Consider the following 24,214-nt stretch of genomic DNA (forward strand, 5'->3'; position numbering starts at 1 on the left):
GGACACATGCAAATGCAAAGAAAAGCACTTCATAAGAGGATATTTATCTTGTCACACAACCTCCTAAAATGTGTCTATTTCCATCAACAGGTATTTCTTTTGCACTCCTCTTTCTCTCTTTGTTAAAGGCGTATATATAAAAATTTGAAGCCTGAGCATGGGAAGCAGGAGTGAGCATCTGTGAGGCATTTGTGAAGAGAAAAAGAGAAAGAGCAACAGAGAGAAACTAGTATGAGTTTCCAAGCACCATCCCATGGTTTACAGGAATGCTGGTGAGCGCCTGGTGTGTGAGGTAATGTCCTGTCACCCAGCCCCACCCATACCCACTGAAGCTCACCGTCTCATTGGTCCAGGGCTAATGATGGGCGACTTCCATGGCGTACTGAGAATGGGGCTGTAAAAGTTAGTGAGTGGCTGCAATTATGCAGTTTACCTATCCCAGTCTCATCAGGGCAGGCATGGGTAGTGAGTGGGTGGTAGGGAACATAAACCACAAACTAATGTATAGGGATTGGTGAGCATACAATGCCAGCAAGTTGAAAACAGATGGGTCTGCGGAGAATTTAAATGTCCCTCATTCAGTGGCCCCCTATGCTCAATAAAACAGGGCCAAAACCCTGCATATTAACAGCTTGAAAATGTTATGGGGGGGTCATCAGTGCCATGAAAAAAAATACACCAGCCACAATGAGGTTTCCACATGGCAGGACCACAATAATAATTGAAACGGGAAAAGTAAAAGGGAAAAAGGAACGCCATCCCAGAGGTTTCTTTTTAATGTTACCACACGCTTAAGTCACTGGCACCGTGCCTGACGAGGGCTGTGTGGTTTGGGGGAATGTTTGGTGAGAGACACAGTGCCAGAGTAGCTGGCCCTCCTGTACTGCTGAAAGCAACAGCTCGGCTACTGTATGAGCTTTTGTTTTTGTGGGCATGCGTGTGTGTGTGTGTGTGTGTGTGTGTGTGTGTGTGTGTGTGTGTGTGCGGGTATGTGTGTGTGTGTGTTTAATCTTGTGCAACCGTATGTGTAACTTTTCCTGTGTGTTTGTTTGCATGTATATGCATGGGAAATGTGCGTAAATGTGTATGTACACTCTGCAGTAGCCTATATACGGTATGCATGTATCCTTCACTTAAGTACACAAACACACACTGCCGGCTTTTTTGGGGCCTGGGACAAAACTGGGCCAGTTATTGTTTCCTTGTTTTTACTAGTCAGAATCGTTTCCTTTACAGTGCCTCTCTTCTCCCTCTCCTTCCCCTACTTACCTAAAGATGAATGCAGTGGAGGTTATTTAATCCAGACCTCATGCACATATGTTTGTTTTACATCTCGAGATGGGTGAACTTCATATATAGGCAATTTCTTGCAGCGTGAGAGGACTAAAATGTTATCCCTTCTGTTGCTTATGTATAATTAAGGGGAGTGTTCTCCAGGGGTGCCCAGTGGTTGCGTCAGAGATTGCCTGGGCAGCAGCCCTCTCTGGAGAAATCACCTGGCTGCTGTTTGATCTTAAAGTTTAAATGCACATGCACCCTCCCTGCTAACACAAACTCATCTACACACATGTACATGGAGGCAAGTAGACTGCACACATACATGACTACGAGCACATGGGCACACGCACACGCACGCACACACACACACACACACACACACACACACACACACACACACACACACACACACACACGCACATACAAAAACACACACAAACACACACACAGGTTAGTTGCTAGGGCCAGTTCTCCAATCCAATCCCCCTAGAGCAAGTTGAGCTGGCTCACCATATTCCATGGTGTGGTAGTGGGGGAACATTATGTTCTGCTCCACAAAGACAGCAGTAGTACATTTCAGTCCCCTATGGACCTGCCCTACAATCCTGCATGGAGTCGGCACTGTGAGTGTGTTTGTGTGTGTGTGTGTATGTGTGTGTGTGTGTGTGTGTGTGTGTGTGTGTGTGTGTGTGTGTGTGTGTGTGTGTGTGTGTGTGTTTGCCTGTGTGTCTCTAACTGTGTACCTGTGTGTGAGCTTGATCAAGAGAAAAGGGAGAGTCTTTTAAATAAGCTTGAGCCACCTTACTATATTCACAGGTAGCCCCGAATTTTAGATGAGAAGCCCTCTACAACATTGTGTAATAAGTCGGACATTGAAAGAGGGAACAAAAAGGTTAAAAACAACACAGCTACTAAACCTGGATAGAATTTTATACTGGCAGTTATGCATTTTTGTGATCATTAATGTGTCTCAACTTTATTAACTTCATACATTCTCTGGTGTCCGTATGGTATTTTGATTGGATCAAACTTCTCATTTTGAGGACATTTTAATGTGGGAATGGCCAATGGTTTTGGACCATTTTCTACTTTCACAATAATTTTTATTCAGTGATGTATTTTCTTTTGACTGCAGTAAGACTGTCGGTCAAACTAATTTCCAGATTGTTGTACCTCCAATTACAACCGCTAACCACATCTGTTCCCCTGTCAGTCATTTGTCATTTATGGTTCTGATTCCCTACATTATGTCATATGTCATTTCAGCCATCGTATAATGTATCGTTATATATCTTTCATTATTATTTCTGGTTTAACAGCACTTGACTGCCGCATTTCTCAATCTGCATGTTATTCTTTTCCTCTGTTTTGGCTTTAATCCCTATTTCACAATGGAATTACCCCTTATTTATCATCAACTATAACTATATCACTAATGGTCAATGGACTATAGCCTTTTTCTAATCTTAGAGACCACTCAAAGCCTAGGCCACATTCGCCCATTCCCACTCCCATTCATACACCACGCCCATACACTGATGGAACAGCCATCAGGACCAATTCGGGCTTCCGTATCTTCGACGATCAGACTGGAGGAGATCGGGATCAAACCACCGACCTTCTGATTAGCGGACGACCCATTCTACCTCGTGAACCACAGCTACCTCAACCACGACCATTGCAGTTTTTTTTTACCTCTAGAAGTCAGTGCTGGGATTCACACTCCATGACCCAAAAATTAATGTGTGTCATCCTTACAAAGATCTAGCACATGTTTACATTCTGTAATGTGGACTGCAGGCTACTGAGCTATTGTGTACAAATGGGCAGTATGTGTTTATGGCTCCATACACCATTTATTCTTATGTTGCTGAATTCTTCGTCAGCAGTGGTTTGAATGTGGGTAGCATTCGCCCATCCTTCTCCTTGGTTTTGCTCTGATGCGAGAAGATTCAAAAGTTAAGCAAAAAAGTTAAACTCTCATACACTAATGCTGTATATCGAGTTTATCATTCACCATTGCATTCAATGGATAAATTCTGGTTTCAGTATCCCTGTATGTTTGTTTGATTTACATTAGAAATATATTGCTTTGTATACTCCTTATTCACACACACACACACACACACACACACACACAAACAAAAGTGCATAGCACTTGAGATTTCGTGCAGATACATGATCTCTCTTTCTCCTCAAGTGCCTTCTTGCGCTGTTGTTGCTTTCTTGCATCCGCAAAGATCCCTATCACTGCTGCCCGCTTTGCTCTCTCTCTCAGACACACACACACACACACACACACACACACACACACACACACATACAAACACACACCCACACACACAGAAATGCTGTCTTTAGACATCAAACGGAGCTGATACACAAAGCCAATACAGGACTTGTTTACTAGATCAGAAGGAAATGATGTACTATCAACTTCCCTCACCCCCAACACACTCATTCAGAACATAAAACACTCACAAACACACAGAGAGTAAGTTACACTTTAGCATTGTTCTGTATCAGGGAAGCACATCTCTAGTCCAACTCTACCAAAGACCAGTGAACCATGAACACGGAAACATGATTAAATTAAACCACAAAGGAAGAAGTGAGTTTTTAGCAAGACAGGACAATGTGCTGTTGGTTTCTGATAAAACCAATTACTACAACTGGCACAGGCTCATTTGCGAGCCATTTTTTTCAAGTGCTTGACAACATGGTAATACGCCAAAGTTTGGGAGAGTAGTTCATTTTTTTCACGTCCTAGTTTTTAAATTAATCTATCAGATAAAATATGGCTCCAGTTCTTAGTCCAGTTTGTTACTCTCAGACCTGAGAAATGAGGGAATGCCTTTTGAGGAGACTGGTGCTCTTCCTTCCAGTAGAGATCCAGAGATTTGGAGAAACCAAGGGGCTATGGAGTTGTTCTGGTGGTTTGTGGTGGCCCGACACCTTGCTTAGACACTTAATATTGGTTTCCTTTGTGAACTCCCCTTGCACTTATAACCTCTTTCTGGGCCTCAGTTTGCCTCTTGCTCTTTATTCATCTCTCTCCCACATGAACAGACACCAGCACACAAACAAGCACGAGAAGGACAATAATGGTACATATTGTGGGATGAATGCTAGTGGTTAACCAGACACCAACTCCAGCAGAGAACTTTACTGTCATTTTGGCTTCATGCCGCAGTAATGACATTGTCTCTGGAGTGTGGTTGAGTGAGAGGGTATTCTGCAGTGCATTCGGAAAGTATTCGGACCCCTTCAGTTATGTTGCTGCCTCATGCTAAAATAATTTCATTTCATTTTTCCCCTCATTAATCTACACTCAATACCCCATAAAGACAATGTGGAGAAAGAATTTCAGACATGTTTGCTAATTTATTAAAAAGGAAAAACTGAAATATCTCATTGGCAGAAGTATTCAGACTATTTGCTATGACACTGGAAATTTACCTCAGGTGCTACTCTACACCATGAAGTCCACCTGTGGTAAATTCAGCTGATTGGACGTGATGCACACACCTGTCTATATGAGGTACCACAGCTGACAATGCATATCAGAGCAAAAGAAAGCCGCCATTGAGGTTGAAGGAACTGCCTGCAAAGCTCAGAGACAGGATTGTGTTGAGTTCACATCTGCTCAGATCCAGGGAAGGCTTCAAAATTTTCTGCTGTGTTGAATGTTCCCTAGAGCACACAACCTCTATAATGGAAAAAAAGATTGGAACAACCAGGAGTCTTCCTAGAGTTGACCAAAAACCCGATGGTCACTCTGGCTGAGCTCCAGGGATCCTGTGTGGAGATGGGAGAAACTTCCAGAAGGACAACCATCAGCAGTGCACCAATCTGGGGTTTATGGCAGAGTGGCGAGACAGAAGACTCACCTCAGTGAAAGACACGTGAAAGCCTTCATGGAGTTTATAAAGAAGCACCTACAGGATTCTCAGACTGTGAGAAACAAGACTCTCTGGTCTGATGAAACCAAGATTTAACTATTTGGTCTCAATTCCAAGCATCATGTCTCCAGTGGTGGAGCATAGTGGTGGAAGCACCATACTGTAGGGGTGTTTTGCAGCAGCAGGGACAGGGAGACTGGTCAGGGTTGAGTGAAAGCTGATTGGAGCCAAATACAGAGATATCCTTAATGAAAACCTGTCCCACAGAGCTCAGGACCTCAGACTGGGCTGAAGGTTCACCTTCCAACAGCCCTTATCTCTGACATTGATCCTGTCCAGTGTACGGATCTTACTATCCTTATTTAGCATCATGGTCATGACTTCACTCACTTTAAGGTTAGTATACAGAGAGTGGGTGAATGACAAAGAGAGAGCGAGTGCACTATTTAACCCCAGAGCCATTTCGGCAGCAGCTTAGTTCCTGGCAGAGTTACCTTTAAGCTTATTTATGCATGGTCACTCAAAGTTCTCAACTGTTGTGTCTTGAGAAAAGATACTATGTCTCGACATGTTCCATATTTATACCTCAGTGACTTCAAGCAGGAGAGTGAAATTATTAAAATGATTAAGTGAAATAATAGGACGATTAATCTTTTTTACCCAGCACTTTCTGACAAGGCTACAGTTTATTCACTTTTCAGACAAATGAGTGCTGATCTGAAGGATAAGAGCAAGAAGAGAAAAAAAAGTAACTACAGTACACTGTCTTCACCGATCTCCCACCAGCATTTATTTCTGCACACCAATCAGTTCCCTTGAAATGACTCTAAACTCTGTTGTCAGATTGATTTAGTCTCAGGAATTATTGATCTGCTACCCGCAGAGGGAATACTTTTCGTTAACATACCAATGTCCAGCTATGCTCCAACACAACTGAAGTCAACTCAGTGTCAATGAGTTGGATGCTGCAAGTTCTCACCAAAGCTGACATTCGTATCATATAGAGCCTGCAACAAGGTGACCTGATGAGTCAGGTTCATACTGTTTTTCCACGCCAAATTTAAAGTACGCAACAAGTAATATATTCGGTGTTGTCTCCCTTGAATGCAGAAAAATAAGCCTTGCAGTCCAGCTGCAGTCGCCATTTCTCAATCCTCGCCATTTTAATATTGATGACAGTCATCTTAAAGTTGCCAAACAGTCTATTACGCCAACAGTTTTCTAACTTCCCGTCAAGGGCAATATGTGAGTCTGTATCAGCAAAGCCACAGCACTTTTGGCAGACAACACTGCTCAGAAAAATTGCATCAAAACCTCAATAAAGATCATAGATCAACAGTATACCATCCTAAGTAACTATGTGGATCTGAGGCTCGGACTTTGGATCTCTTGGTTGTTATCACATCAAATGCCTTTCTCATCCCTTTGCACCGACAGATCTTGAAGGTCACCCAGGAAAATCAAACCCGTTACGTAAACAATCACCCACAAACCGAGAGAGCTAGAACAGAGCACTCTAGAGAGGTAATGCAGTCCAGATTCCTTAAAAATGACTATTCGTTGGGCGATCTATGGCAGATTCCTGTGTGCCATCAAGAAAAACATCAGCAAAAACAGCAATTAAAATACCAGATGGCTAGAACTCATGAAAGATCCTTCAAAACAGACAACATCTTCGATAACTTTGTTTTGCTACTGATCAGCCACTGTGGTGTTTTATATGTTGTTCTAAAGTGGCCACATTTTAACTGGATCCACGAATGAAGTCAAGCCTATACTCGCCTGCTCTTCATCTCCAGAACCAACCCTCACATGCTTCATCTGTGGCAAGAGCCTCCAGGACAGTCGCCATAGCCACACGCATCCAATTGCAGAATTGCTCAGGACCATTGCCTGAGCAAGGATCTCAACTCAGTTATTTGAGGCTGTGTTATGTTAGCTTTATTTTCCAGGGGACTACCACAAGCAAATAAATGTGCATGACGGTGTGTGCATGTGTTTGCCAGAACACGCAGTGTTTTGGTTTTTTTGTTTGTGTGTGCGCATGCTCGAAACTGCAAGGACACAGTGTAGTCAAAGTTTATTTGGAGGTGAAGAGATGGCATTTGATGCTGCTGAAGCGCATGTTACTGGAGTGAAAACAGTGATTACATCAACATGATGTCGGTGACAGGAATGGGCTTTGAGGACACTATTTTTGATGTAACAGTCTACTTCCTGGATAGGTGACAGAATGTGTGAGAAAGTGAGAGAGACTGAAAAGGAGAGGCGGAGAGGCAGAGAGAGAGATAGTAACAAGACCGTTAGTGTTTTGTTAACCTGTGTTTGCATATTTTCCACACATGCACTTGTGTGTTCACATAGAGTGTACAGTCAGTGGCCTTGTAACGAGGTGATCTCATCACATATGACCCTTGGGGAACAGTGTGTTCTCCACAGTAAAAGTACTTTTTGTATGAACAATGTGTCCTTCACAGCAGAAATCCTTTCTTTATGGTTATATGGACATGTGCCACTGGTGTCTCATTCTTCTCAGAGAATAAAACATCTGCAATGTTGTTAGTTGGATCACATTCCTTTTTTTTTTTTTTTTTTTTGCTCAGACCAAAGCAGTGCCATATAAATATCAAATGCTTTCAATGGTGTTGGTTAATCTCCTACCTCTGTTTGCGTAAATCCTTGCCAAAGTGTTCTTGAGCAAGGCACCTGACCACAGCTGTTCGAGAATAACCAGTACATTGGCCTTGTAAAATTCATCATCAGTAGTGGGAACAAGCTCCAGTTCCAACATCACACACTTCCAACATCACACACATGCCTCAGAGAGACAAGAGACAGCACTGTCAGTGTGGAGGAGCAAAGCCTTAATAATGTTTGAACAAAAACATCTCTCCTTTGTAGGGTTAAAATATTTGTGATCATAAAATTTAACAATGGATATTGATGTCACTCTCAACATCAAAGTAAGTAAGTTAACATTTGGTTTTAATAACAAATACTCTGAAAGCTATCAAGAGACTGGACAAGTGATATAATAAATAATGGCTTTAAAGGAGATAGTATACTTCAACAACAAGCCTTAGCGTTGACCATCCATATTAGAGAGGGGATTAAATAGGATTGAGCCTAATGCACTTCTTTTTGTCCAAAGCTCTCTGTGTGTGTGTGTGTGTGTGTGTGTGTGTGTGTGTGTGTGTGTGTGTGTCTGTCTGTGTGTCTGTCTGTGTGTCTGTGTGTGTGTATGTCTCACCCTAATGTTTTGGGCAATCAGGCCCTCTCTGCGTTGCGACAGCAACAGATCAATGCTTCCACCGGGCTTAGGTGGAATCAATGGCTTCTTCTCTTGTCTTCAATAAGCATTACTTTAATGAGAGCAGCAAACGTCCGCACCCACCATGGGAGACATCTAATTAAATGCCCCAGTCTCTAAAATTATTTAACTGGTAAACTAGCAAAATAAGTTTTTTTTTTTGTTTGTGTCGAGCAAAAATTTAAGCAGGAATACATGACTATAGCTGTATTTGGTTTTATGTCTACATTTGGAAAATTGAATGCTTGTCAACCTCTGACATGATAAATTACATCAAACTATTTTGCTTTTTTAACTGAGGGCACCTGTAATGTGCATTAGATGGGAGGAGCTGTGCATCATGGCCTTACCTTAGTAACAGCAGGGTATCCAGCAGCCACCTCACCAGAGCAGTAAGGCTTCTCCTCATGGGAAACCTCGACGGTGGAGGCCCATTGGTCCAGGAAACCACTGGGGGTGTAGAGGCCACAGTCTCTCACACCAGTCTCTCGTTCAAAGTCCTCACACACTCCATCACCATCATAGTAGTAGCACATGCTTGGCTCCTCTGCAGGTGAAAAGAGAACAGGGAAAAGCTGTAACTTCGAATAAACCACTGGATGTGTTTTTTGTGACTTTTTTAAAAGGTAAAGCGAGGATTGAGTACAGTTAATGTCAGCTGGTCAGATTCATCATAACCCCTTCCACCACATTTCTCTTCCGTGTCTAGCATGTTTTCATTTGTGCAACACCATGCAGGTGAGGTTTTACAAACTCCAACCTTTACTACCCGCCCCCCCCCCTTCTCTCATCCTTTTTTATAGAACTTTCATACCCCCTGATCCTTTGGGATACAATTTCTAACCTTATCTTTGTTATTTTGGAAGGTCAAGAGGGAGAGGACCAGATAAAAAAAAAACAGGGGAGGAAGGTACGGGATAAAAGGTGCATGGGGGAAAAAAGAGGATAAATTCTTGAGTGTGTGAGGATCTACAAGTAGAGATGAGAGAATATGTTAAGGTCAGGAGGAAAGACACAAAAAGAAAGAATAAAAGGGAGAGAGGGATAAAATGAGCGAGAGAGACAAACACAGAGGGGGGGGGGCAGCGGGGGAACCAGACAAAGTCAAGAGGTAAAGAAAGATACAGCAGTAATTTTTCCAGACATCCCACCCGGAGTTAAGGTCTGGAACTGGAAGCTTATGGACTGGAAGAGAGGGGAGCAGAGCAAGGAGGTTGCCTGGGCCTCATTGCTCTCAGCTCTCAGCTAAAGCAGTGTCAGCCGGTGGGGTTCCAGTTAGGGGGAAAGGCGGCATTCTGTGCCAAGTTGGCCGGGGCCTCCTCCTCGAAATTCCAGCCCTCCCCAGCACAGCCAAAAACTCAAGTTAGTTCTGTGCTCTGCCAATGGTGAAACGAGGGGCTACTGAGGGGGCATACAGAATACGCTCCCGCCACTCACTCAGCAGGAACAGAGGCAGAGAAGAAGGGAAGGGAGCGAGACTGGGACAAGAGGAAGCTCGAACAGTGGCTCGTGAAAGCTGCAGGAGCAACAGAGCAGAGTGTGAGCTAAAGAGAGAAGAGGAGGGAAAGGATGGAAAAGGAGAAAGAGTATCGCTACAGTATTTGAATTTGGACAGGGATAGAATAAACAGATAACGGAAAAAGTGGAAAGGTGATTGAGTGCAAGAGCAAAAAAAAAAAGAGAGAGAGAGAGCTCTACAGTTGCAGAAAGAAAGAGAGTGATGAGTTGACCAAAGATGGATAGAGACAGAGAAAAGAAAGGTGCAGAGGCTGACAAAATAAACTGTACCTGTTTCGTTTGTTTGTACCTTCCAAAACTATCACTTCGGTGATAGAAATAATATGTGAATATGGCTTAAGAAAATCATATTACATTTCCTTTATGCTTTATCTGCACCTGCGTTTACTATGGCTTGAAGCCCTGTTGACACATGGCCAATGAGACTGTAATGCCAGGTGGGGTCATGTGAAAAAACTTGTCGATTTCATCAAGTCCAGATATAATTCGGCTCAGTCGTGTGAATAGCCTATTAAAGCTCATCCAAACTGTAGCACGCTGGCCCTGTTGTATACTCAGTGTCAATTCTCCATCCAGCTCTCTCTTTTACTCTCCAGCACACTGACAAGCAGGCACTCTCTCACACATACAGACAGATGGACAGAAGGTCCCGTCATTATAGTGTCAGATTTCTGTGCAAAACTACAACTATGTCAGACAGTGTCAGACTCACACACACACACACACACACACACACACACACACACACAAACACGCACACACACTTACACACTTCCCTGAGCACTGCAGTTGGTGGAAAAACAGCACAGCCAATGCAGTCATCCAGCAATCTGACAGGGATTAAGTGGCCACTTCACAGAGGCTCACATATGTGTGTGCATGCATGCATGTACTGTACATGCACAAGCACACGCACACACACACACAATCACAACAGGGGGGCAAAATGATTGTCAGACAGCAGGAGAACTGGACGGGAAACCATCCATCTATTCATAAAACAAAACAACATAGGAGATGCCAGTCACTCAACTATGTAAAATAAGATCACTCAGCCTTGTAAAAAATAATGATTTCCAGATTTTTTTTTATTTTTTTTTTTTACAGGTCAAAGTGATTATGATATCTAATGGCATTCATATTATTCTGTCTTTTGAGAAAATAAAGACATGGGGTACTTGGATAAAAGATGCCCAGATGTCAAATCTGTTCATTCACAAAGTTAGTCTGTGGTTCTCATCAAAAACTTTACAGCCCTGCTATTTTGTGATATGATGCAAAAACAAAACAAAACAAAACTGTGTCAGTCAAATCCAAATGAAAACAGAATTGTAATGTTATGTAAGAAACTGGTGGTAAAATCTTAACTTGATAAATGCTGCATGTACAAGTCATTTAATATATCACTTTTATATCAGCAGTAAAATATGACTAGATCCTTATCAGTCAATATTATTCAAGTTATCACCCTTTAAAAAATGTGCTAGACACAACGTGTAATAATACTCGTTTAGTAGTTTTCCTTTCATATTTCGATAACTTTTTTTCCCTACAGGATTAGTTTAAATAAAGCTGTACTCTCTTTCCAGACCATATTAGCCCTGGATACATTTCCTACACAAGCAATGCTTTGCCATGTATTACAACCACATCCTACTAATGGTGCCAACAGAGCAGATCTGCTTGAGAAGTCAGGGGTTAAATACCTTGATCAAGGTGCACTAACGGCAAACTAACTCTCTTCAGTTCCCAGAGAAATAAACCAGTGACTGCAGGCAAGAAGTATATCATCACCCACAACACTCACCAACACAGTTGAAGAACGGCTCCTTCTTGCACTGACTGGAGCAGCCATCCCCATTCATGGAGTTCATGTCATCACATTCCTCTCCTTTGGAGCTAAAATAGCAGGGAGAAGTACTTAAAACACACACACACACACACACACACACACTGATAAATACCAAATTAAACACATTAAGAGTTATTTTTTTCTGACAATGTTTTATTCCATAGGCTGTCTGTATGCAGGCATTTTAGTATACATATATATATATATCTTTTGATTGTGTGTGCGTAGGTGCCTGTTACCTCTGGATTTGTCCGTCCCCGCAGTAGGGCGACCCCAGTTCGTGCACCAGAGGTGGGGAGGGCTCACTCTCACTCCGGCTGGATATGGTTTGGACTTGGTAGGTGTACGCAACATGTGGCACCACATCCCTGCACAGAGAGAGGCATAAATCACAGTAAATCCACGTATTTTGGGATTATGTGAAGCCTCAGATAAAGAAACGTCAGATAAAGAATCAGAGCTAAGGAGAGAAAGAGTAAAAGATCGTGCTCTGAGAGATATACTCGGACCAGGCCTGTGGAGAACGGGTCGATGGGACTGCTGCTCTTTTTGCTAGTGAGGTGTGCGTGTGTTGCAGCAATCTATTAGTATCTAAGCTAGCCAACACAAATAAAAACATCTGTCTCAGCACACACTTCCACTCATCTACCTATCCGGTCACGCGCTGATAAACGTGCGTTTACCCACTTTTGGGGTCCAGTTCTGTTTCCTTATCATAGTGATTCAAGGAACCATCATGATGAATACACAATGGACAGGAGAAATATTGGGGGACTACTCACTTTGCCGATGTTAAGTCGCCATGATGGTTTCTTGAGTCACCATGATAAGGAAGTCTGAAAAAAAAGTCTGAAAGGAAAAAAAACATAAATGAGAAAACCAAAACCATAAACCAAAAAAAAAAAAAAAAAAAAAAAATCAAAGCTGAAAATGAGAAACCAAAACCATAAGCAAAGCAACAAAACTCAAGAAAAGAAAACTGTAAATGAGAAACAACATTAGTGCAAGTGAGGGTGCTGTCATGACATCAGTTGTCCTGATTTTTATCATGTCAAGTAGCTACTTTTTCTCTCTGATCTGTTGTTTTGCCTTTACATGTTACTTGTATTGCCAATAAGTTCTGCTGGATTCTGTCCCTGTTTAAACTATAAACAGGCATACTGGTTCCTGTGAGCCACTGATCAAGTGAATGATACACATCGAGGGTCTGTTCAGGCTCATCAAAAAAAAATCTTCTGCTTTAATTGCTCAAAATAAATTGAAACATGCAGCTGGGAGCAAGTAGCCGGCTTTATGAATCCAGATTATTATGTCCTGTTTCATGTTAACAAGCTTCCGAACAAGAATTGAAAAAACATGTAAAGGCAAGTAAAGAATTTGAGTGTTTCAGCATGTATTGATCTATTTAAATTATTTTAAACAATAGAAATGGATAACTGATCTTCACATCAGCACTCTCATTTGCAACTGTATTGTTTACAGTTTTCTTTCCTTTTTGAATTCTTCTTTTTTTCCCTTTTGCTTATAGTTTTGGTTTCTCACTTGAAGTTTTGATTTGTCGCTTATGGTCATGGTTTCTCGTTCATGGTTCTTTTTCTTTGGCTTTCAGAGTTTTTGGCCCAACATTTTGTGAGTGTGTGTGTGTGTGTGTGTGTGTGTGTGTGTGTTAGCACGTGTGTGTGTGTGTGTGTGTATATTGCGAAAAGACTGACGACCAAGTCATGACATAATTTCTTTGAATTCTAATTTTGACTCAGACGAGCTCTCACACAATAAATAATTAAATCTCTTCTATGTTTTATGTGTGTGTGTTGGTTCTGTATTATATGCATTGATCGTTGTCTGAAGATTGTCCTTCGCACACCACCATTCCCATTTAATTTCCATGTATAAATGTAGTTCCAATTCCCTACTGTTTGAATGACAGCTGATTACTATGCTAGATTACAAAGGGAAATCCATTGGCTCCCTTATCTACTGTATATAACTGACAAGAACACATTCCATTGTTTATTATAATAATATTTTCATGGCTTTTTACTTGTTTGCTCATGCTGGGACAATATTAACTGGAAGAAATGGAAATGGAAGAAAAAAAAAACTAAAGAAACAAATAATTATTGACAATGGAACACACAGTGGAATCAAGGGATATCAGCAGGGAAAATTATGCAGTTTAAAGTTCAAAAATCAGCAATCACCAATATAGAGAAAATGACTACTGCAATGCACGCTATACAGTATGTTCTCTGTGTAATTCAAAGGGGATAGGCATGCATAATTGTGTATAATCATGGCTAGTATCGGTTATGTACATGGGCAAAAATTATTAGGTTTATTAGGTATATGGGTGGGGGACAACATCAGTAAATGAGGGTAAATAGGAAGAACAGCCATAGATCATTTCATGTGGACCATCAAGTACCGTAGACCTAATTTTGGAATGCCCTCTGCAACGCTGTAAGTGCAGTGACAAGCATGCAAGGATATTGTACTGCTTACATGAATAGCAGAGTATAAGTGGACTCAAACAGTATCCCCATTTAACTTTCACAACACATGCAGGCATGTACGCACACATTCCTACACACACACACACACACACACACACACACACACACACACACACACACACACACACATCTCTGTTATTAGTAACCTACTGCCTGTCACCTATAGACTTCAAGCTTAAACAAGAGTACACAGGCATAAACCACTATTCCCTCTTCTTCCATAATAATACTAATCCCCAGTGTGAGTGCAGTGCAGCACCAGCAGACACTGCTCTGGTTCCACAAAGGCTAAAGCTAAAGACGGCAATCAAACCAAGAAAGTCTCTCGGTGATGTTCGATGAAGCCATACGCTTTGATGAGCTTGAAGTCAGACCATTCAGTTTTTGATATGACATTAATGAAAGAAGCAGGTATTCAGCATACCCATGTACAAACATATTACACCCACAGCAGATTGAAAGGTGAACATATGTGCGTTTGTTTGTGTGCATATATGCTCTGCCTTTCGTGATTCATGTAAAAAAAAAAAAAAAGAAAAAAAAAGAAAAGAAACACAAACAAAAGATTTACATTTACAAGTTTTTTTCAGGTCATTTCTGACTGCGGTACATGGCTTTTGTTTTATTCCCCTCATCTTCGTTCCTCCATTTCTCCTGTGTTTGTTCATCACATTCCCAGCAGACGAAAGCAGACCAAGTTCAAGTTAGCTGTGTTGTCCCAAGTATAAAAACCGATGAACCTAAAGATCAAGTAACAAAATGAATTTCCCCATAGCAGAATTCGTGCCTAGGATGAGATATTTATGTTGGCTTTATCATTATCAACACAGAATGTTTGACCTGACAGACTCTCTTTTATACTACACTATGTCCTTTTCTGCAGCATTGGCTCATGCTGGTGCAATTCCAGGCTACACTCAAACATGCCCCCTCTAATTGAATTAGTTTAGCCCCTGGAAAAGTCAAGCTGTGGGAGACTTTATCTTTGAGGAGAGCAAACACACAGAATAGACAGAAAGAAGAGAGAAGCTGATATTGCTTTGCAGAAAGGAAGCCCATGAATTCCCTTTTAGTGGATAATGACTATGATACTGTAGATACTCTAGGTAATCCAGTGCACAGAGAAGTAATTGCTCTGACTGATCAGGCCACACTGAGAGACATGGTCATGCAAGAACAGGCGAGAAGAAAGAGTCAAGTGGCGGGATTCGCGTGAGTAGGAGATAAGGGGACATAGAGAACAGGAAAATACATAGAGAAAAAAATTAAATTGAGGAACAGATAAGGAAAACGGAGCAGTAAATGGTGATTTCTAAAAAGAGAAGCTGTATAAATAGGGCATAGGGGCTTCTGTGGAAAATATGATGAGGTAACAGTCATCTATTCCTCATTATCCTGAGGTTTATTCCATGTAGCTTCCCACAGGTATTCTACAATTATAGTGAGAATCAAGATAGATCCCAATAGCTTTGATTCAGCTGATGTCAAGTTAATGTAGCCAGTTACTGGAGTTTTGGAGACCGATGACACCTGAAAAATGACAGCATTAGTTGCCTGTTTACACTTTTCTGACAAGTGACGTCTTGCAATCCGAAGAATAATGGCAGTCCTCTTTCAACAGCAAAGGTGGAAGTTGCATGATGTTGGTGTACCGCCACAAAAAGGGAGTTAGTCGAGGTGGATGACTAAGCGCACAACCACGATCTCTTAGTCTGTGGTCTGAGTACAGTCAACGCTCATTTTCTTTTGTAAGTCTATCTAGGCTAACAACTGCAAACCGGTTGGCAGTGCCAATAGCAGTCTTCTGCAAACATTTTCTTGAACCAGACCCCACAACTTTCTCTTGAATGCAACTCCTAAAGCCCTGATTGAACAGCCTCAGAAGCCCAGACGTCATTTAACTAAAAGTCCTTTCTTTCCCTTTCAGGTTCATAGTTACAGTTCAAAGCAATAACTGTTGAACTCTACGAGACAGCAGCAGTAGAGTTACCTATACCGTCCCTAAATTATTTCCCCAGACTACACTAAGAATTCCAATGCCACTGTGTCATGAATCATTACTTCCCTTATCCCATCAAAGCGCCTGAAGACCTTGATTCTGGACTCCTCTGCCCTGTCATTGTGGTCCCAGATTCAGTGTTTGGATTCTAAAGGGTACATCCACACTCATAGGTTTTCCTTGAGCATTTTAGCTCAGATTTTAGCATTTCAGCCCTGTATCATGAAAAATCTCTGTCCATACTACCACACCTGAAAACGCATATCACATGACCATTAACGTACACTGGGCATGTGCACGCCAGTGTAAACAGATTGTCTACACTTAAGGTGGTTAGTTGCAGAAAATACTATGCACGAGGAACAGCAAAGGCAGTTGTAGAATTATAAAATTCAGATGTATTTAACTGCACAACAGCTGCTAGCAAAGACAACAAGGTCAGTAAGACAAGGTGTCACATGATGAGATTTCATCATTGGTGCGTCCAGACACTTGTAATTTGTTAGCCATGTTAGTTTCACCACTAGTGGTCGAGGTTGATGAGAGCCAATCAGGGAGCGATCTTGGGTCTCTATGTCAATGTTTCCAAAGGTCTCCGTTTCTGCCCGTCCACACTACTACGCAACCCCCGGAGTTTTCAAACTAAAACAGGGCCAGCAGCATTTCCAAAAGTCTCTGTTTTGAGGGCTCAAAAACTCTGGAGTAGTGTGGATGCCACGCCATTAACAGCATTTCCCTGTTTCCCTGTTGTTGCAAATCCGTTATATGTAAACAGAGAAGACAGGGTTGACCTCGAAGCATCTAGATAAACTCCTTTCCTAGGCAAAGGGCTCCCCTAGAAACATGACAGCACTATTTGTTCAGGTCACTAGAAAAGGGCACTACACTCTGTACACTGAGTAATGTGATTACTCATTATAGAGCTCTGAAAGAGCAAACACAAAGCTAGCCATTGCTCGTATCAAAGCTTCTTAATGACTGCAAGAAAACGACTATGGAAGATCCGATTCCTTGTTAGTTCAAAAATGGTAAATTAAACAAAGTATTTCTAAATGGAAGATATGATGGTAGATATATACAGACATAAGGGTGTATCCATGATCTACTCCACCAATAGTGTTTCTACATCCTGCACTGGACTGAGAGCTAAAGTATGCTACTAAGCAACACGTAACCTGGGTGTCATAATTCACCTTTGGCTCTATTGGGTCAATAGTGCTACTCTACTATTAGGTACATGCTTGATTTCTCCTGACCTCACTGCTAATAGCCATGCTGTTGGCAGCAGGGAAGAATGAAAGAGAACAAATGGTGCAGTTGTATCACAGTTCTACAAATTCTCCATCCCTCCACCCCTTAGAACTGGGTTAGTGGGATATACTACAGTATAAGAACAACATTTAGAATGATAGGGATGTAAATATACAGTAAATTTGTTAAAGAGCTAATTACCAGCATCATCTCTAGGTCTCATTTGATGTGGTACAGTAATTTGACACATGCGTGTATGTGATAGACATGACTTCTGCCAGCCACCCAGAATTCATAAAACAACACTTTCATCTGTAGCTGATTAGATAAGATATGTAACTGGTCTGATATACAACTCATACTACAAAGGATTTTATTCCAGTTGCAGACAAGGTGTCACGTGATAAGATTTCATCATTGGTGCGTCTTTGTGCATCCAGACATTCTTCTCAAGACCCCTGTAGGAATAGAGGTTTTATCTTAGCTCAAAGTCAGGCACAAGGCACCGTAATATGCCGTTCAAAGGTGTTTTGATAGTACCAAGTGATTACACATGGAAGCATGTGCGAATGTATGTGCCTGCTACTGAGAGCAAGAAGAGGGTTAGTGTGTGTCTGTGCTCATCTGTGTGTGTGTGTGTGTGTGTGTGTGTGTGTGTGTGTGTTCCTGCCTTCACTGATGTGTGCACTAGGCTTATGTGTGAGCATGCATATGGATGTGTTTCCGTTCTGTAGCTGCTTGTTGTTCTTGGCTGAGCAATCCCAGATGAGAAAAGCAGATAAATTTAAGAAAGTTGAGGAGAAATCTTAGATTGAGCCTGCAAGAACAACAAACAGGGCAATGCTCCCTTTGTCGGTGTGGCAGCTGACATGCATTTGAGGTTTCACTGCCATTCATTTTACACCTACGGTCTAACAAACCAAGACTACATGTTTAGATCTATGAGAGGTACTTTAAAAGAACAATTTAAAGGCAAATGTATGCATTTAAAAAATATATGTGATATATGCATGGCCTCTATGTATATATATATATATATATATATATATATATATATTAATTCTAAATTTGATGTTAGTAGAATAACTTTCATTCTATCATTGAAAAAATACATTTTAATATTATTTTTAATAAAGTATGAAGATTTTGGCATCACCTATTATTCACCCATAAATTTTCATACACCCCCGCTTCTCTATAGGATGTTGGAGACTGGAAATGAGTCTTGCATAATCCTCCTAATATGAACCATATTCATGAGTTATAGACAGAGTGAAGAGAGTAGTCCTCATGGACTTCTACACATGCCATATTCCTGGATAGGAAACTGATAATATACTGTATATGAATATATATAATATATACTGTATTATACACAATACAATATTGTAAATAGATGTTGTGTTCAGATTTGTACAAGATGACAGAAATATAAAGGCTGAAAAAAGAGAAATTTCATAAAGGTAGGATTCAGACGCTTTTCCTCTGTTGAAATATACTGATGACGTTTGTGGGTACTCGCAATAATGACTCCTGAAGCTCTGAGCTGTTTTTCATAATTAGCCAGAAAGTATGAAATACAAAAAAATATAAATAAGCAAATCCTGTATCTTCTCTTTAAGAGGACATATAAGATAGACTATATTCTCAAGAAGCAGCAGACTTGGCAGAGTATAATGGGATGGATGGAGAATATAATGGGGAAGGGTGGTACAGAAACAGGGCAGAGTCCGATTACAGAGGGGATGAGCGGTAGTATTGATGGTGGGAGAGCTGCCCTCTCTCTCTCTTTTGGCTGGGAGGTCTCTTCACATCAGCCCTGAGATAGGCTTTGACTGAATGACAGCTCTGGAACTCATGTCAGGAAGAGGATTAGCCCATGGGCTAGGGTGCCTCACAGGGATGGGATCAATCTAACCCAACCTTCCAACCTTCTCTCTTCATACTTTCTCAACCCCCAAAAGTTCTTCTCCTCACCTATTGCCCCCATGGGCCTAACAATGATTTACCCCCAACTGGTCCAACCTTCCACCCCTCTATCTCCATTTCACCCTTCTTACTCCCCACCATAATTTACTCTGTCACCATGACCTCCCAGCCCTTAGCCATTCCAAACAAACTACCACCCATGGATTGAGCCAAAGGAGCCAAGATGTCAGCCGTTCCTCTCGCTCAGTTTTCCCCCACTCAAGTGAAGGCCAGTGGCCTGACGCTAGGAGGTCAGTCTCCCCCCTTCAACAACACCTCCATCACTCAACCCAGCCCCATGGAAACATGCTGCAAGAAGAAGCATCTTACTGTGTGGTCAACAAAAGCATTTCAGCAGCTGGACCTGGGCGATGAAAAAGAGCACTTCACATTGGATATGTGGCATGCCAAAACATCTGGGTGAACTTTACTCCACTGTGTGAAAAGCTATGTTCTATGTTTTTTGTGAGACAATGAGTGTAATGAAGCATTATCTTCAAATCATCATCAAACTCACATCATAGAATTTGACTTCTCTGGCATATTTCTGACTCTTGGTTCTGCTGTTGGATCTTCATGTAAGAATTATTCGTTTTGTTGTCGTTTGTTAAAGGATATCCCACTAGTCCTATGCACTGGAATAGAGCTGGAATGATTGGTTGATTAAATGATTAGTCGATCGACAGAATTAATCAGATAATCAAATAATCATTGCAGACATTTGTTTAAACAAAATTACCAAACATCTGCTTCGTCCAGCTTCTCAAACATGAAGATTGGATGCTTGCCATTCATGATAGAAAACTGACACTTCTGGGGGTTTGGAGTGTTGTAATTATATTGGTAATATTCCATTTATTTCTGACATTTTATAGACAAAATGATTACTCAATTAATCAACAGAATAATAGGCAGATTCATCAATAATGAAAATAATTATTTACTTACTATGATATGCAAACAGACCCCAGGGCACAGTAGTACATTCACATGCTGTTTAAAGATATGTATCACCATCATCATTTATGATCCCGCATCAGTATCATGAACTCAATATAAAGCCCAGTTTACGAGCATTGATCAATAACCAACAGTAACTCAAAACACTATACATAAAGTACACTATCACTACTAGTATCTCTTCTGTTTTTGAGAAGAAGAAGGATCTGTATTTTCATGTTTTGTTCCAAACTATTTGGTAAATAAACGTATATAAAAACTACTATATACTGTATGTTTTTAGTTGTTGCATTTATTCTTCATCTGAAGAGTTTGATGTCTGGAACACACATACTTACTCGCTATAAAACATCTCTGACCATCTAACAGAGACAAGATCCCATATACTCTCACAACAAAATAGTCAGCCAGTGCCACTGACCACTACCACTGGAATGCAACCACAGCTAGTGAAATATACCACAGCAGTAAAACTACCTACAGTACATCAGTAATCACTGAAGTGTGCCAAAACCCCCAAATAAATACATCCCCACACTGCAGACAGCTTTCCATAGACACTGCCATTCAACCAAGAAGTTGTGTAAAGACACTTTCTGGAACTTAGGTATCATCACTCCATCTTGCATAACATGCATACTCACCCTTTCGCCTCTTATCAAGCACTTTCCTTCTCATGTGAACCACGCTGACAGCACGATAGTGAGATGGCATAACACGCAGCGGTGCCATGTATAGCACAATCTTTATCGAGTCAGCACATTCCATGAAAGCAAAGCACTAAACTCTCACCACAGTCTGCAGATAATACCTTCAACAAGCCATCTGTTTGCCCTTGCTTCATGGAACACGGGAAAAAACAAATGTGGGCAACGATTGACCTGTGACTTAGGAAACAAATGTTGGGCAGCAGATTTGAAACTGCAGAAGCAGTGGTGGCTTGCTAGTGCTCCTGGGGGTATTGAAAAGGATATCTGGTATTACAAAAAACATTTTTGTGGATGGTTTCCACAGATAAATAAACACCTTCTTACTGGCTTGTCTAAAAACCCCTAATTACATCACACTAAAGCAGGAAGCAAAATGCTAACCACTCAGCAATTCTCAACTTCTAAAATAAAATACTTGGGGTAAAACCAATTGTTTCCAGCCAAAGCATGACTGATGTATTGTATGGCTTCCTTTCTCTGCTTAGAGGAAATGTTGGTCTTTCTTAAACCTTGACAAAGACCAAACTTCTGTCTTATGTTAGTTATTTCTAAACTCAGGAATGTCAGGGAGAATATCCTGAGTTTTACACATGCTGCCTACTGACATTCACCTACCAGATCACTCACCTGTCTGTATATCGGCGGGTAGGTTCATTGAGCATCAGACTGTGTGGTGCATGGGTGAAGGGTGGCTGGCGCAACAGGCGGTAGCGTAGTGGTTGGCAATGTCTACAAAGTATGCAGTCTGGCTTGGATGCCAAGAGGGTGGCATCAATCTCTAGGTGTTGCTCCATAGTGAAAAACTGTACCCCATACACTTCTTCTTCGGTGTCCAGCTTCAGAGTCAGTGGGGTGTCACAGAAGACATGACTGGGGCCAAGTGGAATGTTGTTCCCACTGACAGTCAGCAGCAAGATGTTGTGGATGGCTGGCAGCGCTGCTTCTTCGGGGCTGAAGAAGGTGACCCACACGGTAAGAGAGTCTGGTACCAGCGGGTAGGGGAACTCCAGCTGAAGCATGCAGCCCTGGAGGGGGCACTCCGACAGGCCGACAACGCCGTGCTCAGTCCCTGCATTGGGGCTCCAGGTGCGGACACTTGGCTCACAAGCCTGCTCCACATCTGGAGGCCCTGTGGGGATAAAATTACAAAAAGGAGACACACTGTCACACACACACAACATGTAAACAACAAAGAAACTTCACTACGGCAACATGAAACTAAATATAAATCAGATACAATAAGCAAAAGCCAGCTGGTTATTCCCTACACACACATTATGAATAATTGTTAAATTACATAAAGACGTATAATGAGGAATACAAGCGATGCTGAAAAGTTCTCTGCCCAGGTAAGTTATACTAAATTATAGCTAGTAGCCTTTTTATGCGTACTGACAGAAAGAATTTGCATTAGTGATCTTTTTCGTGTATCTACACTTCTTGCAGCATCAAGGTAGAGGTGAAACTGAGAGTTCATTGTGAGTCCATCTGCAGAGGAAAGGCAGAGCTGAGGTGTGTACCTTCTGAGAGGGGCCCTGTGCAGGGTTCGCACTTCAGCACAGTCATTACAACCTCTAACAGTCACACTCCAGCCATATTTGGAGTCCACACACAGCTAACTCGCATTATCCCAAGTGACGTACACTAACATTCATCAAGCACTTTTAGAAGCCAGCAAGCGGCAGACACTATGTTCTCCCTCGATTTCCTTTTGTGCATTTCCAAGCTGGCAACCAACGAAGCCATTTGCTAACCTCATTTCTGGGCACCATGCAAAATTCCAGTGTTTAATCAAGTGAGGACTGAATATGGTTTCCAAGCCACATTATCTCAACACATTTATTATTGTACTGTAAGTGTGTGTGTGGCCAGAGTGGAGGTGAATTAAAGAAAAAGAGAAAGAAAAAAAAAAGGCAAAGAGAAAGAGAGGGAAGAAGAAAGAGAAGGGAGGCTGGGAGAGAATGAACTAAGATACTCCAAGAGCTTGGCTTTTTGCTCGGCTCATGTAGTCCTGGCTTTATGGGTGCATTTTCATTGAGTTTGCAAAGAAAGCAGCTGTAGCCACTGAAAATATTTTGTAATGTCAGCTGTTATGATGGGCTCTACTCCTGCTCTGGCGCTGTTGCTAATGTGGTTGGAGATTTAAGAGGAGACAGAATAGGGGTGTCATCCACTGCGTAATCTAAGGCAATGTAAACCTATTTGAAACATGCAAAGATGTATCTATGATTGGTAATGCAATGTGTCTAAGCAAAGGGTTTGAAATCCAGCATCAAAACCACAATGATTTATATGTAATTACCAGCTACCTGCAACAGGTAATCAAGATTCTCTGTGAAAGGATAATTACGATATTTCATACCAGTGTTTTGGTCATCTTAACTTAACAGCAGGGCCCCCAAACATTTATATCAGTTAGTACTACATAAACAGTCCAGCTCTGAAGTGTTTGACTTATAATTTCCTCAGAGCCAGGGAGAGGGGGCCTCAAGGTGACTGAACCATCAAGACCTGAGCTTTGAATATGAGCCATTCATTCTGTGTTGATTAGCTGATCCCATCTGGGTATTAGACTGTCAACAAAAACACCCATTCTGAGAAAAATGAAAATACAGTGAGTATGACCTCAGTGTAATTGGTGCTAGGGTTACATGAACATCAGATTAGGTGCAAAGGCAGAGGTCTGGACAAATGAGACTGAAATGGATAAGGTAACATCTCATTTTGGGGATGAGCATCAACTTCCTTCATGGAGAAGTAGCAGTTACAAATCAAGATTTTTCTCATTTGAAAATCGTTATATTCTGATAATGACCTCAGAATGGATGGTAATGGTTGTGTATAGGGTCACATGACCTGCAACTGCTGCACCATCCAGCACTGTTCCTGTCTCTGGTAGCTTGGGATATTGTGGAGGCTGTGTATCTTCCTGATTTTTAATTTTTTTTTTGCT

The 24,214-nt window shown here is 41.5% G+C and overlaps 1 protein-coding gene across 1 annotated transcript in view; it reads right to left on the reverse strand.

Annotated features, from left to right (window-relative positions):
- Nucleotides 1-24,214, reverse strand: part of pappaa (pregnancy-associated plasma protein A, pappalysin 1a) — an 87,611-nt gene that overhangs the window by 41,185 nt on the left and 22,212 nt on the right. Inside the window, exons 7-10 of the mRNA XM_087177493.1 lie at nucleotides 21,889-22,390; nucleotides 12,100-12,228; nucleotides 11,816-11,907; nucleotides 8,841-9,037 (exon numbers count right to left, since the gene is read on the reverse strand). Of these exons, the coding sequence (XP_087033619.1) occupies nucleotides 8,841-9,037; nucleotides 11,816-11,907; nucleotides 12,100-12,228; nucleotides 21,889-22,390 (920 nt within the window). The remainder of the gene's footprint in view (nucleotides 1-8,840; nucleotides 9,038-11,815; nucleotides 11,908-12,099; nucleotides 12,229-21,888; nucleotides 22,391-24,214) is intronic.

The sequence above is a fragment of the Seriola lalandi genome, unplaced genomic scaffold, assembly GCF_002814215.2.
Source record: "Seriola lalandi dorsalis isolate HSWRI2012SDOR001 ecotype SW California unplaced genomic scaffold, Sedor1 jcf7180002054606, whole genome shotgun sequence".
Classification (NCBI taxonomy): Eukaryota; Metazoa; Chordata; class Actinopteri; order Carangiformes; family Carangidae; genus Seriola; species Seriola lalandi.